The sequence below is a fragment of the Peromyscus maniculatus genome, chromosome 1 (assembly GCF_049852395.1).
Source record: "Peromyscus maniculatus bairdii isolate BWxNUB_F1_BW_parent chromosome 1, HU_Pman_BW_mat_3.1, whole genome shotgun sequence".
Taxonomy (NCBI): domain Eukaryota; kingdom Metazoa; phylum Chordata; class Mammalia; order Rodentia; family Cricetidae; genus Peromyscus; species Peromyscus maniculatus.
This window is the reverse complement of record NC_134852.1, coordinates 198,396,965-198,414,039: the sequence shown is the minus strand read 5'-3', so window position 1 is coordinate 198,414,039 and position 17,075 is coordinate 198,396,965. Positions and strand designations below refer to the sequence as shown.

The 17,075-nt window shown below is 45.3% G+C and overlaps 1 protein-coding gene across 6 annotated transcripts in view; it reads left to right on the top strand.

The window, feature by feature from the left end:
• Armh3 (armadillo like helical domain containing 3) overlaps window positions 1–17,075 on the top strand; it is a 216,845-nt gene that overhangs the window by 83,678 nt on the left and 116,092 nt on the right. For all 6 annotated transcript variants that reach the window (XM_006988208.4, XM_006988207.4, XM_076563191.1 and 3 more), the window contains exon 20: window positions 4,183–4,271. In XM_006988208.4, coding sequence (XP_006988270.1) covers window positions 4,183–4,271 — 89 coding nt within the window. The remainder of the gene's footprint in view (window positions 1–4,182; window positions 4,272–17,075) is intronic.

Below are 17,075 nucleotides of genomic sequence, written 5' to 3'. Positions count from 1 at the left end.
CTACATTGTGAGACCATCTCAAAGGGTGTGTGTGTGGGGGGGAGTCAAGAAGCAGGGGGAAAGAAAAAAAAAAACCAAAACAGTACTGACTTCGCTATGAAAGGTAAGAGCCAATGTAACCACCCAGAGAAGTGGTTCTCATCCTGTGAGTCTCAACCCTCGGTGGGGCGGGTGTGTGTGTGTGTGTGTGTGTGTGTGTGTGTGTGTGTGTGTGTGTAATTACCCTTTCACAGGGGTCACCCAGAGCCATTGGAAAGCAGATGTTTACATTACAATTCAGAACAGTAGCAAAATTAGTTATGAAGCAGTAATAAAAATTATTTTATGGTTGGGGTCACCTCAACATGTGGAGCTGTATTAAAGGGTTGCAGCATTAGGAAGGCTGAGAACCACTGCTCTGGAGAAATTAAAGCACCTAACAGTGCACTGTAGTCAAACATAATGAAGTGTGTTTACTTCCTCCATATGTAAGCTCCAGGTTAACTCCCAGTTTTCATCCGGCCTCCACCTCCACAGTGTTGGGTTTACAGACGGTTGCTGGTGTGCCTAGCTTTTACAGGAGTAAGTGTTGAACCCAGACTGCACTCAGGCTAGGCAAGCTAGGCACTTCAGCCCAGCTTCTGGAAATGTTTGTATAAAATAGATTTTAAGCCCAAGATTTAAGAGAAAGAGACAGAATTGGGTAAGGCGTTAAGAAAGGCCTGAGTGCATGATTGAGCTTCCCTAGAGACAACCATTGAACTCAGAGTAGTCAGTGGTGCCATATGGTGGGTTTTGAAGCAGTTTTCTTCAAAGGGTTGCTGGGAATCTAAATGAGATACTAGGTGTTTCCTGCAATGGGTAAGGTCACTTCTAGAGCACAGGGATGTAGTGCAGAAAGAAGTTCTCCACTGAAACAAAATGAACATCTGGAGTGAAAGGTAGCCCTACCCAGAGTCATACACATTCAGGCCTTAATCCTGCTTAATTGATGTTTTAGAATTATCTGTGTCAGTAACCACTTGCTTCGCAGCTGGGGTGAGGCTTTAACCAGAATCTGGAGTAGGAGTTGTCTTTCCTGTCCATGTCCCCATATTTTTTTTTTCTGTATTTTTTCCCTGCCTTATCCCTTAGCTCCATACCATGTTCAAGACTACCTTGGTCTACATGAGACCCTATTTCAACACAGGCTGGGGATATAGTTTGTTTGATAGAATACTTGCTTGGCGTACATGAAGCCTTGGCTTTGATCTCCAGCACCCCATAAGAACTGTCTGTAATACCAGTGCTTGGGAGGTGGAGACAGGAGGACCAAGAGCTTAAGAGCAGCTGAGCGAGGTGGCATGCGCATTTAATCCCCACAGATCTCTGGGTTTGAGGCCAGCCTGGTCTACAGAGCGAGTTCCAGGACAGACAGGGCTACACAGAGAAACCCTGTCTCAAAAAACGAAAAAATATCAACAACAAAACCCAATGCGCGCGCGCGCACACACACACACACCACACGAATGAAAACAAAAATTAGCCTAAGGGTGCAGGGAGTACACATAAGTTCAGTTCTTAGTTGCACCAACCAAGTAACTAGTTATGTGTCAGCAGCTACTAGTGGTCAGTAGTCCAGTTACTAAGCTATTCAGTTATGCATATCACAGCAACACAGTATTTTGTTTTGCTTTGTTTTGTAGCACAAGTTGGCCTCAAACTTACTATTGTAGCTGAGGATGATCTTGAACTCTGTTTTGTTTTTTTCAAGACAGGGTTTCTCTGTGTAGCCCTGGCTGTCCTGGAACTCACTTTGTAGACCAGGCTGGCCTCAAACTTAACAGATATCCACCTGCCTCTGCTCCCTGAGTGCCAGGACCAAAGGCAGGTGCCATCGTTTTTATTTGCGGCCGTCTAACCCAGCCTTACTGGCCTGGAACTTGCCATGCCACCAAGGATGACCTTGACTTTATGACCCTCCTGCCTTCACCTTTTGAGTGTTGAGATTACAGGCATGAGTCACCATGCCTAGTTTCAGAATTTGTGTTTCCATTAGCCTATGTTATATATATAATAATGGGTTTTATTATGATACTTTCATACTTGTACATAATATATTTCAATCGTATCCACTCTCCTCTGTCCCTTCCATTCCTGCTAATCTCCTTCCTCTTCTCAGCCCTTTCCTTCTAATTTCATATCTTATGTGTGTGGCTGTGCAAGTTACTTGTCTTGTTGCTGTGGCAAACTTCTCTGACAGAGTGACCTAAGGTCTTTTGGCTTACAGTTCCAGATGTAGGCGGTCCAGATGTATGGCAGCAAGGCTCATCAGTCAGGTGCATTCACAGTCAGGACACACAGAGATGAATGTCAGTGCTCAGCTCCCTTTCTCCGGAACCTCAGCCTGTGGAGTGCTGCAGCCCACTGTTAGATCTTCCACCTCCATTAAACTAATCTTGATAGTCTTTCACGGGGATGCCCACAGGCTAACCCAATCTAGCTGATCCTTTATAGGCTGACTCCAGATCTTGTTGACAATATTAGCCATCACAGTGGTTCAGAGTTTCATTGGACTTGTTTACAGGCATGGTAGGTGACTGTTTACAGGAGGGTGGTGACAAGTTTCGTTGGACTTGTTTACAGGCATGGTAGGTGACTGTTTACAGGCATGGTGGTGACTGTTTACATGACCATTGGCTATACTGTTGCAGAAAATGTCTCTCATCAACTTCAGATAAATCCTTAGGGAGGAGTGCTTCCCCATGAGCCCCTCTCCTCAAACGGATTTTTTTTTTTTTCCCGAGACAGAGTTTCTCCGTGTAGCTTTAGTACCTGTCTTGGATCTCGCTCTGTAGCCCAGGCTGGCCCCGACCTCACAGATCTGCCTGGCTCTGCCTCGAGTGCATGGATAAAGGTGTGCACCACCACTGCCAGCTCCAAATGGATTTTTTTTTTCTTTTTAAATTAATTTATCATTGGTGTTTGTTTGCTTGTATGTCTGTATGTCAGATCTTGGAGTTACAGACAGTTGTGAACTGTCATGTGGGTGCTGGGAATTGAACCCAGGTCCTCTGGAAGAGTGGTTAGTACTCTTAATGGCTAAGCCATCTCTCCAGCCCCTCCAAACAGATTTTTTTAACTCAACTTAAAATACTTATTTTTATTTATGAGTGTATATCATGTGTGTGAGTGTATTTAGAGGCCAGAAGGTGTCGGTCCTGGAGCTGGAGTCGTGGGCAGCTGTAAGCTGCTCTGTGTGGGTGCTGGTACTGAGTAGGGCCCTTTGGAAGAACAGCCAGCCTTGTTACCTGCTGAGCCATCTCTTTAGCCCTGATTTTAATGTAAATAAAAATTAGGTTAGTTACAAGTTAAGTTTCTAAAATTGAGTTTGAGCTAGAGACTAAATGTTTTTTATGTTCTGTGCAGTCCTTTCCTAAGATTTGTCTTGCCTGCATGTACACGTGTATACCACATGCATGCCTGGTATCCAGACAGGCCAGAAGATGTTGGTCCCCTGGAGCTGGAGTTACAGACAGCAGTGAGCTGCCATGTGGGTGCTGGGAACTGAACCCAGGTCCTCGGGAAGAGCCATCTCTAGCCCCTTGAGAAAAATGATTTTTTAAACCTTTTTTCTTCTCTGTGTGTCCCCAGTGGCTGTCCCGCGTGCATGTGAGCACATAATGTGAAGTTGGTTCCCTCCTTCTACCATGTAGGACGCAGGGATCAAACTCAGTTATCAGACTTGGCAACAAGTGCCTTTACTGATCAATGAGCCATTGCGCTGCCCTACCCACCCCACCCTTTTCCTTATTTGAGTTAGAGTATCCCTGTGTAGCCCAGGTTGTCTCAGCCACTTGAGTGCTGAGACTACAGGAATTCACCACCATGCCCAGCCACATTCTGCGCTTGCTGTCATTGGAATAGTTGTGATGTCTCTTCCTCCCTGGAAGAGTACTCAGGGAAAGGCAGCAGTGGTGCCCATTCTAGGCCTCTAAGTAGTTGTAGTCCCATGGACATCACAAATTGTGTGTATGTGTGGGGAGTGTGGAGTTGTGTGTGTGAGAGACAGACAGACAAAAATTTGGCAGGATTGTCCTTTTTTGGTATGTGTGTATATTTGCCTTCAGTCTTAGTGACCCCAGCAAAGCTGCCTCCCCGAAGGGAGAGTACTGTGAGCTGTGCTGGACTCTGAGGCTCACCCGGCTTTTCTTTCTACCACAGGCGGTGTGTCCAGGTGGTGCATAAACTGCTGTGTTACCAGAAGAAGTGTAGAGTTCGCCTGCATTATACCTGGCGGGAACTCTGGTCAGGTAATGGTCCTCCTTGAAATTGTTCTCCTCCTCAGTGCTTCATATGAACTCCTAGGCTTCGCTCAGACTAGTCTTTTCCTCCTTGCAGTTTGTTAGGATGATTCTATTTTCACTTACACTATTTATTTTTAACATTTCAGTCTTGTTTGAATCTAGACTTCAGCATGCTATGTGGTCCACAGTTTCTTTCCTGTTCCTTCTCGTTCTCTGCCCCCCGCCCCCTTTTTCCCTTGAGTTCTAGGGCTAAAGATGTAGCTTGGTAGAGTACTTGCCTAGCAAGCATAAGGCTCTGGATTTGATCTCTAGTCCTGAGAAAAAGGGAAAAGGAGAAAAAATCCAAGAAGAGGATATAATTTGTTAGCCAGACATAATGTCACAAACCTGTGATCCCAGCACTGGAGGGAGAAGCAAGTAGATCGCTGTGACTTCAAGGCCAGCCTGAGATATATAGTGAGTTCCAGACCATCCTGTGCTGTGTAGTGAGACCCTGCCTTAAAAAACAAAACCAACCAAATAAAAATGTCTTGAATCTCAAAGATTCTGGCTTGTGTAGCAGCAAGGAGGAATCAGTGCAAACTTGGATTCTCACCCACTTCCATTTGGTAGCAGCATATGGACTGTAGGGAAGCGGCTGTGTGTTTCCTCAAGATGAGTAATCTCAGGGGGGATGGCATTAGGAGGGGTGGGGATGGGGGTGGAGAGATGGGGGGAACCCTGTTCTTTTGTTACATCTGGGTTATTACTGTTTACAGACTGTGTAGATGGCACCACTCCCCCTGTGCCAGAGACAAAACAGAAAATTACAATGTTTACTTTTGTCTTTATATTCATTTGGTGACCCAGTAAAGTCACTGCCACCCCTGCATGCGGGAAGTGTCTCTTCTTCAGGGTACAATTACTGTGAGCCTGCCACCCTTTCTTTTGTGTGACTAAATTGGAGGTTTGGGGAAAGCAAAGACTGTTCTCTGAGGCAGTTGCTTGCTGATAGGTCCTGTGGCTTTGGTGACCCGAGGCTGTAATAGTTTTCTCCAGATGATTACAGATGAGTGGCTGCCCTACCCATGGGGTGTTCCTCTGTATTCTGAACAGAGGAGAGTTGTTAGTGTCAGCCTTTGTAAGAAACAGGCCAGGAGCCCAGCCCCTTCCATGGAATTCATCTCCCTTGTTGTGACACATGGTTTCCTCCCAGCTGAATTTGGCTTTCTAAATTTAGTCCTCCATAATGGGAAGTAGAGATCTTTAATTAATGGATTAGCAAGGTTTTCAGCAGGTACTGTGTATGATGGTATAAGGGAGGGCAAGAGAACCACACTAATGGGCAACAGTGGCAAGTTGAGTTGGAGTTTTTAGGCAAGAAGAGGGTGTTATGAGAGTTTGAAACTGAGGGCATGTCGGGAGAGATTGGAAGAGATTGAACTGACTGGGGTAGTTAGGTTTTGTGTGTGTGTCTGTGTGTGTGTCTGTGTGCACGAGCGCTATTTTGTTTGATACTGGTCTTGCTATGTAGCCCAGGCTATCCTTGAACTCAAGGCAGTCTTCCTGCCTCAGCCTCCCAAATGCTAGACTTAATAGGCATGTGCCACCCATACCTGTCAAGTTAGCTGAATGTAATTCTTTTTTTAATAACAGAAAGGACTCTTATTATTTTATATACATAATAATAGAATTATAGAGCTCTGAAAGCCTAGCATGTAAAAGAAAATGCAAAACAGCACAAATGTGTGCACTTGGTGCAGTTGTGGGCTGTAGAGCAGAGGCTGGCGCTTAGCATCTTAGCTGAGGTGAGTTACCTGCAGCAGTTAGCAGTTCTGCGACAGCAGCTGCCTGCGGCCCCGGTGCGTGGTTCTCGGGAAGTTGTTCTCCTCCTCCTCCTCTTCCTCCTCCTCTTCCTCTTCCTCCTTCTCCTTCTTCTTCTCCTCCTTCCTCCTCTTCCTTCTTCTTCTCCTCCTTCCTCCTCCTCCTCCTTCCTCCTCCTCCTCCTCCTTCTTCTTCTTCCCCTTCTTCTTCCCCTTCCCCTTGTTCCCCTTCCCCTTCCCCTTCCCCTTCCCCTTCTTCTCCTCCTCCTCCTTCTCTTAGTTTCTTGACCGTTCTCACCTTGGCCTCTGTGGCCTGGCTATCTTTACCTCCCCCCCCATCCTCTCACTCACTGTCTGTCTCACTGTGCACTGCACACTGCTCTTCCCTCCCCCATCCTCTCACTCACTGTCTCACTGTGCACTGCACACTGCTCTCTCCTCCCCGTCCTCTCACTCACTGTCTGTCTCACTGTGCACTGCACACTGCTCTCTCCTCCCCCTCCTCTCACTGTCTGTCTCACTGTGCACTGCACACTGCTCTCTCCTCCCCCGTCCTCTCACTCACTGTCTCACTGTGCACTGCATACTGCTCTCCCCTCGCCGTCCTCTCACTCACTGTCTGTCTCACTGTGCACTGCACACTGCTCTCTCCTCCCCCTCCTCTCACTGTCTGTCTCCCTGTGCACTGCACACTGCTCTCTCCTCCCCCGTCCTCTCACTCACTGTCTCCCTGTGCACTGCACACTGCTCTCTCCTCCCCCTCCTCTCACTCACTGTCTCACTGTGCACTGCACACTGCTCTCCCCTCCCCGTCCTCTCACTCACTGTCTGTCTCACTGTGCACTGCACACTGCTCTCTCCTCCCCGTCCTCTCACTCACTGTCTCACTGTGCACTGCACACTGCTCTCTCTCCCTCCCCGTTTTCCTCACGTCTCTCAGGCTCCTGATTGTTCTCCAACGTCCATTTCATATTTCTTGTCACCACTTTCTTTTTATTTATTATTCATTTATTTATTTATTTATTTATTTATTTATTTATTTATTTATTTATTTATTGGTTTTTGGAGACAGGGTTTCTCTATGTAGTCCTGGAACTCGCTCTATAAACCAGGCTGGCCTTGAACTCAGAGATCTGCTGTTAATCCCACGGAAGGAGGGTAAAAACCATTACCCAAATTCTTTTAGTATAATTAAGCAAGCTTTATTTTCTGTCAGACAGGGCTGTCTCCCTAAAGTGGGGTTTGAAAGAACCGCATTAAGCATAGGAGAAGGTGGACTGAGAGACCTCCAAAACCTCAGGGCTGGAGGATTTCCAAGGGCTCGGTGAAGTTTTGTTTATGTAGGAACTTGATCGAACATCTCAAACTTATTTGTCAGAACATCTATTCTATCAGATAGAGGTCAGGATGTAGGCTGTGGAACATGCCAAATTCCAGAACATGGAACAAGACCTGGTCAAATTAAGTTTTGTAGAAAATAGGAATGAACTTATATTGACTCGTAGAAAGATGGCTTCTAATCTTAAGATGGAGTCCGGCAGGCCCTCACTGTCTGCGTCTGCCTCCCAAGTGCAGGCATTGCCTGAGTATTCCACTGTAGCTGGTGGACTCTTAGCATTTTGCCAACCTAGTTAGTAACTTATGAAGAAAAACCATTCTTTTTTTTTTTTTTTTGGTTTTCTGAGACAAGGTTTCTCTGTGTAGTCCTGGCTGTTCTGGATCTCTTTCTGTAGACCAGGCTGGCTTTGAACTCACAGAGCTCCGCCTGCCTCTGCCTCCCGAGTGCTGGGACTAAAGGCGTGAGCCGCCACCGCCGGCGAAAAACCATTCTTGATCCGGTGTCGTTAGTTGACTTCATGTCTTTGAGAACTTGTGTCATGGTCTGTGATCACGTGCTGTTCATCTGTGATCCTGCATGGTCTGCAGTCCTGACGTGTTAAAGACAGGTGTGCTGCAGAATCATTAGTGAGGCCTGGATGCCTGCTTGTTCCTGAGGTGTGGACGTTTGTCTTAGAGGCTTCTACCAATGAGGCTAGATTCCTTCCTTTCTTTTGTAAAAGTCACATTCATTTATTTATTTGTTGTTGCTGCACATCACCCTTGTGACGATAAGAGGACAATTTACTAGAATCAGTTATCACCTTCCACTGTGGGGGACCCAGAGATAGAACCCAAGTTGTCAGGCTTGGTGGCAAGCGCCTTTACCCTCTGAGCCCTCCTGTAACTGTGGTTCTGTGTGTTTGTACATGGAGTGCACAGTGAGATGAAGAGCGGCAGGTGTTAAGGAAAGCTGCAAAATCCGACGCTCCATGCAGTGCAGTTAGCGCCCGCAGTAATGTATACTACTGCGTTCAGTGAATACAAGTGTGGCTGAGCCGGAGCCACCCACTCCTTGGCTGGCACTACCCTCATATGTCGGAATGCCCATGTTTTCATTCTCTCTTTGCCTTCTAGATTTATGGATTTGAGGGAGGTGTGTGAAACTCATCGTGGCAAATATACCAATGGAAAATGCTTGCCCATATATGTGTTGTGAATTATAAATGGATTTTATTTATAAATAAGAGTGTAAGGCGTGTAAGGTTAAACTGAACAGTCAGAAACCCTTGAGCTTATAGAAGACATTCAGATAGGGTTCAGGCGCCTTCTGTGTTTGGTTGTGGGCATTCAGTGTCACTGTACTCCTTGAGTGCTGATTTTTATTTCTGGGGTTGCTCTTTGTTTAGGGGGAAAATTTCCAGAAGTCTTCAAAATTCCTAAAATGAATTTCCAAAAGAGTAGATGCTGGAGAGGAAAGGCCACTGTGTTAGCGGTCCCGGTCCCAGTTGGTACCTTTTCTGCTTTACACATACACGCCCTGACCCGGTCCCTGCTGCCACCTCTTTGTACAGTGACTGTTGCCATGGTATCTGAGTATGCAGGAGGAGGTTTGAGCTCATTGCAAAGGAATATGGAAGAAGGAAGTCCTGTTTGTCTGCTTGCCCTTATTTTTAGGAACCATTATTTCCCCCCAAGATGTAGAAAGCTTGGGAACTCTCTTCTGACCTTTAAATACTAGTCTCTGAGCAAGAGCTTTTCTGAAACTCATCTCTGATGAAGACAGAAAACGAGGTTTGGAGATGAGCTCCTAATGAGACAGTTCTTTATCTTTGAAACTGAAATGAAAGCAGGGCTCTGTGTGTTCACAAAGTGTCCGTTTGTGTGTATATGCTACATACAGTTTCAAGGAGTTCCTGAACCCTGTGAGGCTTAGCCATGATCTCATATGGAAAAAAACAATCACTGCTCTGACTTTATGTTCCATACCTTCCCAATGAACTCTTTTCCCACTGGGTAGCCCAGTGTCTGGGGAAGCTTGTTTTCCTGGTCATGCTGCTTCTTCCTGTGGGGACTCGTAGCACCGCTTTCTCTCTGAACCTTTTGTTTTTTTTTTTGGTAAAAGGGCTTCACTTTGTAGTACTGGATGACCTGGAACTCACTACGTTGACCAGAAAGGCCTCAAACTCACAGAAGTTTGCCTCTGCCTCCTGAGTTCTAGGATTAGAAGCATGCGCAACAACACCCAGCTTATGGAGGCTAATATTTTTCATTGTCTCTAACTTCCGTTTGTCCCTGTGGCACTTTGAGCAAATTTTTATTTTATTTTATTTATTTATTTATTTATTTTTGGTTTTTTGAGACAGGGTTTCTCTATAGCTTTGGAGCCTGTCCTGGAACTCACTCTGTAGATCAGGCTGGCCTCGAACTCACAGAAATCCACTTGGCTCTGCCTCCCGAGTGCTGGGATTAAAGGCGTGTGCCACCATGCCTGGCTACTTTGGGCTATTTATTTATTTATTTATTTATTTATAGTTTCATGTAGTCCATTGTGTGTGTTCTGGGACTTGAACCTGGGTCCTCTGGAAGAAGCATTCTTAACCACTGAGCTAGCTCTCCAGCCCACACTGCATGGCTTTTAATAGGGACTTAGAAGACATTTGAATGAATATATAAATAAAAATAAATAAATTCACAAATGACAGTGTAGACTTCAGCACAATGTTGTGTTTCTATTTTAAAGCAACAGCAATAATAATAGAACTCTGTAACATGATTGCTATAATGTTTCTGATGCGATGCCTCTCAGTATCTTTGGATAGGATCAACCCTCTGACTTTGATTTATTTGAGTCATCGAGGTGCAAAGGGAATGCAGAATATTCTCTTCTTTTTGTGTATTTCTTCCTGACCCTCAGATGAACAGATTACTTTTAACCAAGTAAAAAGGGAAACTCTGATGACTTCTAAGCCATTAAGCAAAGGATAAGCAGAGTGTTTAAAGAGAAGCTTGCCGTTGTTGGAAAGGGAGCTACTTGAACAGAGCCTCCTGGAGACAGCTTATTTTACTTCCACTGTGGGCAGAAGGGGCAGTGGGAAAGCAGCTTGCATCTAAATATGTGGCTTCCACAGTCTGAAAACATGCTGTAAAGGCAGATTTATGCTGGCACTTTCTCCTCAGCATTTGCCTGTAGCTCCCGGTCCGTACCCCTGTACTCTGCCGTGTGGCAGGATGGTAAGCCCTTCATTACCTGTGTCTCTATTGATTGGGAAAGGGAGTGGAGATCAGAGCATTAACTAACTTACTAAGGATTGTGGAGCCAGACACCAAACAGCCATGGTTGGAATTTAGAGTTCCTGACTTCTATGTTCAGATGTAGATCACTAGGCAACATTTGCCTCCCTGCAGGAAGAAAGGTCCCAAAGCCCCCAAAACAATCTGTTCAGCTTCACTGTGCTAAATAGCATCCCAAGCATTTTCAGCTTTGCAAAGGGAAATTGTACATGGCCTGACCTTTTAGCTACTACTGGGAAACATGGAACACCCAGAGAGTGTCACAGTTTTCCAGATCCAGCTGGCTTTCTCATCACTGGCAGAACCTGTGCCTTCATGGTTAGGAACAATTTGAGGGTAGGAATTGAGAGTCTGTTGGAAGCTGTATTGTGGGTGTTACACAGGACTGATTTTTTTTTTTAAGAGAAAAACTGATTTGATGTATAGCATTGTCTGGCAATTCCGATGTAGGTATAGCTTTGGAAGTTTGACAGCCCTTCCTGATGTGTAGATACTTACCTTCGAACCTTTAATTATCTGCTTCTTTTGGTTTAGTTTATTTTTTAAACTGTAATTTGATGTAATTATAGACTTACAGGAAGTTGCAAAAATAGTAAAGTATACCTTTCACCCAGTTTCCTCTAAAGGTAACATCTTATACAGCTATTGCCTCTTTTAGTTTTGAAGAGGTTATGCAAGTGGGAAAGAATATAGCACGCTTGTCAAAATGATCTAAGCCCAGCGGTCAGGAAGAGGAGGCAGGAAGGACAGAATTCAGGGGCTCAGTGTCCAGAGGAGTCAAGAGAAAGCAAGGCATCCCAGCGCTTGCGAGGCAGAGGCAGGTAGATCTCTGAGTTCAAGGCCAGCCTGGTCTACAGAGTGACTTCCAGGATGGCCAGGGATATGCAGAGGAACCCTATCTCAAAAAAAGAAAAGGGGAAAAAAAAGGAGAAAAAGATTTTCACATAAAAGGTCCAAAAGAGCCAAAATTACTCTTTGTTCCTTTCTTTGTGCAGGAAAGTCTCTTCATATGGAGAGAAGGTCAACTTCCACAGGATGCCAGTCAGCTTCTTGTCAAGGTCCTGGGGTGGGGGAAGGAGCAGCTGCTTTGGTTGCTCTGCCTGCACTAGTTTACTGCACTAGTTTACTACACTAGTTTACTACACTAGTTTACTACACTAGTTTACTGCACTAGTTTACTACACTAGTTTACTACACTAGATTACTTGTTCTAGAGTGAGACAGAGTTGAGCTTGATAAGGTGTCATCCTTCCACCCCTGAGCAGGACAGATCTGATAGTGGCCTTCCTGTAGTCTGGGAGGGAGTCAAGTCCTTGGTCCCTGAGCAGATGGTTAATGTGGACGTGGTCTGTTACATTGGCTGTTACATTTTATAGAGTGAGTTTGGGTACCACTCAGTTAGACAGTGTTGGGTAAAAGAAACAGGAACTGTAGGTGGTAGGTAGTTCCTGAGCCTGCTTAGTTACGGGTAGCTGCACAGAGCCCCTACATTTCCCAAGTCTAGGCTCAGATACACTTTCTCTTCCTGTCGGCTCCTCCCCTCTTTCTTTCCCTCTCCTTCTTTTGTTTTTAAAGGGTTTAACATTTTTTCTTTACTTTTTCTTATGTCTGTGAGAGTTTTGCCTGCATGTGAGTTTGTACACTGTGTGTGTGCAGTGCTGGTGGACCCCGAAAAAGGCATCAGATCCTCTGGGATAGGAGTTACTGAAGGTTGTGTGCTGCCCTGTGGGTATTGAGAATGAAACCTAACCCTGGAAGAGCAGCTTGTGCTCATAACGGCTGTGTTCTCTCCAGCCTCGCTTTAGTTATTTTTGAGACAGGGTTTTGCTAGGTGGTCCAGGCCTGCCTGGAGTCAGTATATAGCCCAGCTATCCCCCATTGGTAAGCAACTCTTGCCTCAGCTTCCCTAGTGCTAGAGTTCTAGATGTACATATAGGCTGAGTCTGGGAAGTTTTAATTTAAAAGGTTCCTTTTCATGATGAAGAAGGAGGTGGGTGGTAATGGGAAGGCTGCATCTTACCCAAGTAAAAGGGGAATGGGAAATGACTGCAAACGTTCTCCTCCCTTTCAGAAGACACACATTCATAGCAGGGAAATGGAGAAATGTGACTCCATTTAAAGAAAGGCTGGCTCTACTTTGTGCTCAGCTAGAGGGTTGTGGAATCTTCCGGCAGTACAGGCTACTGCCTTGTGTTTTCTGTTCTCCGTGGTACTTAGGGCAAAACCAAAGGCACAGAGCCATTTCATTTGATTTTTGATTCTTTTGCTGCTGCATTTGCAGCTGTCTTTCTGAACCACTTTGTTGATTGACAGTGAGCCTGCTGATCACTGCCAGTGTTGCTGGGTGATTGGTGATTTTCTCCGGGACGCTGCAATTGACTGGAGTTTATGGGGCCTCCAAGGATTTGGTGGCTTTAGCTTGTTTACACTAGTGTTATTTCTAGCTTTTCCTTGACTTCTTTCTTAAGCAAGTTAGATGCCAATACTTCCTGTCTATTGGTCACTGTGAAATTATGCATCTCCCTAATGAACAGGCTGTGATTTGGGTTCAGTAGGGTCTAAGTCTTGTCTTACCATTTTATCTTTCCTCTTCATTGTATGCAAAAGCAACTCAAACAGACAGCTCTCTCTGACTAGTTTCTTTCTTTTTATTTTACTTTGCTGTCCTGGAACTCACTCTGTAGCCCAGGCTGGCCTTGATCTTGGAGATCCACCAGCCCCTGCCTCCCAAATGCTGGGATTAAAGACGTGACACATCCTACACCTCCCCCCCCATCCCCCAAATCTGGCCAGTTTCTTTAGAAACACTTATTTGTGCTGGGCTGGAGTCTGTCTCCTTCCTGTTTTTAATTTTATTTAAATGGCATTCACTTGGATTTTACAATTAAGCCTCCCCTCCCCTCCCCTCTCCTTCTCTAAGGCAGGTGGCTGAGCTACTGTTCAATTGAGTCTCCTGGCGCTGGCTTGTGGTTTTGTGTTTTTTTTTTTGCACCTGGTTTGCCCTCCATGTGGGGGACAGGTTTTAGTCCTGAACAAGTTCCTGTATCCATTATTCATTTACTCCTACATGGCAACACAGTCTGTTGCTATCTTCTTTCCCTCCCCCTGAATTCAGAGCAGGATAGAAACAAATCTGGGGAAGTCCTCTCTGTGTAGGGCACATGAAAGCCAAGAACAGCTCAGCAAATAGAGAGCCTTGTTCTCTGCGTTCAGTAATGGGAGCCTGTGGAAGGTGTTAGGATGCTCAGGTGGGTGGTCCTGAACCCTCTTTTGGATATTAGATTGGTTGCTGCTGCCTCCAGGAATTGACTAGGGCTTTAAGGAATTACCACATTACTTAGTCTTGGCTCAGTGTTCTAGAGCCTGGACATGCTGTATGTTCTGCACAATGCTATGGCACTGTTTACGGAATACGATGCACACAACTCACTAGAAGGGAACATAGGCTGACGCAAGGGATGAGACAGCTAGTTGCCTCCAGCAGTGTCAGAGAGGCAGCAGTTGGTACCAGTTTCTGGACAAAAGCCCAGAAACCAAAATTCCAAGGGCTTTGGTAGAAAACAACTTTCTGAAGAACAAATGAGTGTATTAGAAGCACTCACTTCCTTCAATGATATGCATTGCTTCTTTAAAGTGATGTCTTTCAGATACATGGTGGCTTTTCAGAGGAACATATGTTTGATGGCCTGGGCAGCCTCATAATTTTCTTAAAGTGAAATCCATGAAGATCTGAACCTATTGATTTTTTTCCCCATGATTTTCTATATCAGGAGAGTAGAGGACCATTTGCACAGGTCACTTCCCACCTCTCAAGAGGAAGAGGAGGTTGGCATTTATTTATTTATTTATTTATTTATTTATTTATTTATTTATTTATTTATTTATTTATGCATTTATGCATTTATGCATTTATGCATTTATTTATGTATTTGTTTATGCATTGATTGGTTGGTTTTTCGAGGCAGAGTTCTCTGAGAAATAGCCCTGGCTGTCCTGGAACTCACTCCATAGACCAGGCTGGCCTCAAATTCACAGAGATCCGTCTGCCTCTGCCTCCCAAGTGGTAGGATTAAAGACATGCACCACAAGTGCTGGGCTTTTTTTAAATAGAAAAATAGACACTGGCCCTTAAACAAATGTGTTTTTGTTGTTCTCATTTTGAGTAAAGTCTTACAGCCTGGGTTCAACTGAAGCTGTCTGTGTAGTTGAGGATGGCCTTGAATATCTGCCCGCCTGCCTTGTCTCCTGAGAGCTGGGTCACCAGCATTCACCAGTGCATTTGCTTAGTGTGGTGCAGACTCAGGGCTCGCTCTGTGGTAGGCAAGAACACAGTGAGCTGAGCTGCATCCCCAGACAGACGTTAGTTCAATTAAAATACAGATGGAGCCGATGTGGTTTTCTAGGCCTTAGCGGGAAGGGGTCACAGATCTTGCCCAGATAATGCTGACGCAGTGCAGCTCAGCGCCAGCGAGCCGTATGGCTCCAGGGATTCATCAACGTTCCTGAATTTCAGCGTGTGCTTCTTTAAAATGGGCACAATAATACCAGCTTCTCAGCAAGTGGAGAGCATGCAGTGCGCGACAGGATTTCTGGAAATCAACAGGTGCTTAATCAGTCGTATCCACCAAAGTTGTCCTTATTCAAAAGGACATTATCTGCAACAGGCTGCACCATTCTTTCTGAGAGATGAGCAGACATTGCTCACTCACTGCTCGCCCATTGGACCAAACTTCTCTTGTTGCTGCTGCTGGTGGTGGTTTGGTTTTGTTTTCCTTCCTTCCTTCCTTCCTTCCTTCCTTCCTTCCTTCCTTCCTTCCTTCCTCCCTCCCTCCCTCCCTCCCTCCCTCCCTCCCTCTCTCTCTCTCTCTCTCTCTCTCTCTCTCTCTTTCTCTCTTTCTTTTTTTAAATTTTTTGAGACAGGGTCTGTCTGTGTAGCCCTGACTGTCCTAGAACTTGCTCTGTGGACCAGGCTGGCCTCAAACTCACAGAGATCCTCCTACCTCTGCCTCCTTAGTGCTGAGATTAAAGACATGTGCTATCACCCATGGCTTGGACCAGACTTTTAACTCATTTGAGCCCCTGTAGAATAAGGTTGTTCTTTGGAAACCTTGTAGAGCAGGTATCAAAAGTGCTGGCCTTTGGGAGGATGAGGCTGTGTTAGTGCTCCCCCCCCCCCATCCCTGCTTCCTTTAAAGAATTATCTGACAGTGAGCAACATGATCAGTTAAAGGGTTAAGCTACAGAGGAATAAAAAGCACATTCTGGTCCTTGTGTCTTCTCAATGGCTACAACATGTACTGTACTTGATTGCAAATGCTTACAGACATAGCACTAATTAACAGTACTGATTTTATACAATCACCCCCTTGTCTTTTCTGGTTATCTTCATTTTTCCTTCCGTGCACTGCTACTTTTGTGGCTATCCTAAGAACAGTTTGGCTGGTCATGTGCCCAGTTGGCATCCAGGGGACAAGTAGATGAAGGGCAGTGTTCTAAAAATGAATGCGGATGAAGAGGGTGAGCTGGGAGCGGCCAGCACAGTCTCCATGCTGCTCGTGTGCTGTCATTGAGAGCCTGATTGCCCATTCTCTATTGCCCTTGAAACTGCCCTGACGTAACGCTTTCCCTTGGCCTGCTGTCTAAGCTCTGGGCAAAGGTCTATGCCTTAATTGCAGATGAATAAACTTGGTTATTAATTGTTTATGCCCAGCTTTTATTTGTTTTGGTTCTGATTTTGCATGAAGGTTACCCTGGCTTGTACAGTCCATTATCCGATCATTGTGTGTATTGGACATAATTTTGAGAGTCAACTCTGAGCGAGTAAATTAGCAACAGTTTCACTTGATAGCTATGTCTGTAATAGATGAGTGTATCAGTACATACAACAGTTTCACTTGATAACTATGTCTGATAGATGAGTGTATCAGTACATACAACAGTTTCACTTGATAACTATGTCTGTAATAGATGAGTGTATCAGTACATACAACAGTTTCACTTGATAACTATGTCTGTGATAGATGAGTTTATCAGTACATATATGAGTCACCCATGTAAGAAGCTGGGTGTTATGGTGCAAGTTTGTAATCCCAGTACTGCGGAGGCAGAGACAGGAGGATCCCAGAGGTCACTGACCAGCTGGCCTTACCTAATCAACAAGCTCCAGATCCAGGGAAGGACTTTGTCCCAAAAAATTGAGGTGGACAGCTCCTAAGGAATACATGCCCAAGGCTGACTTCTGGTACCCACATGAACCTCCACATATGTATGAATGCCTGTGTGCATTGTACCTATACACACACAAAAGAGGGAGTCAGGGGGAGGCAGACACAGACACTGTACTGAGTACAGTGGTGTAGGCCTGGAATCCCAGCACTTGGGAAGTGGAGGCCAGAGG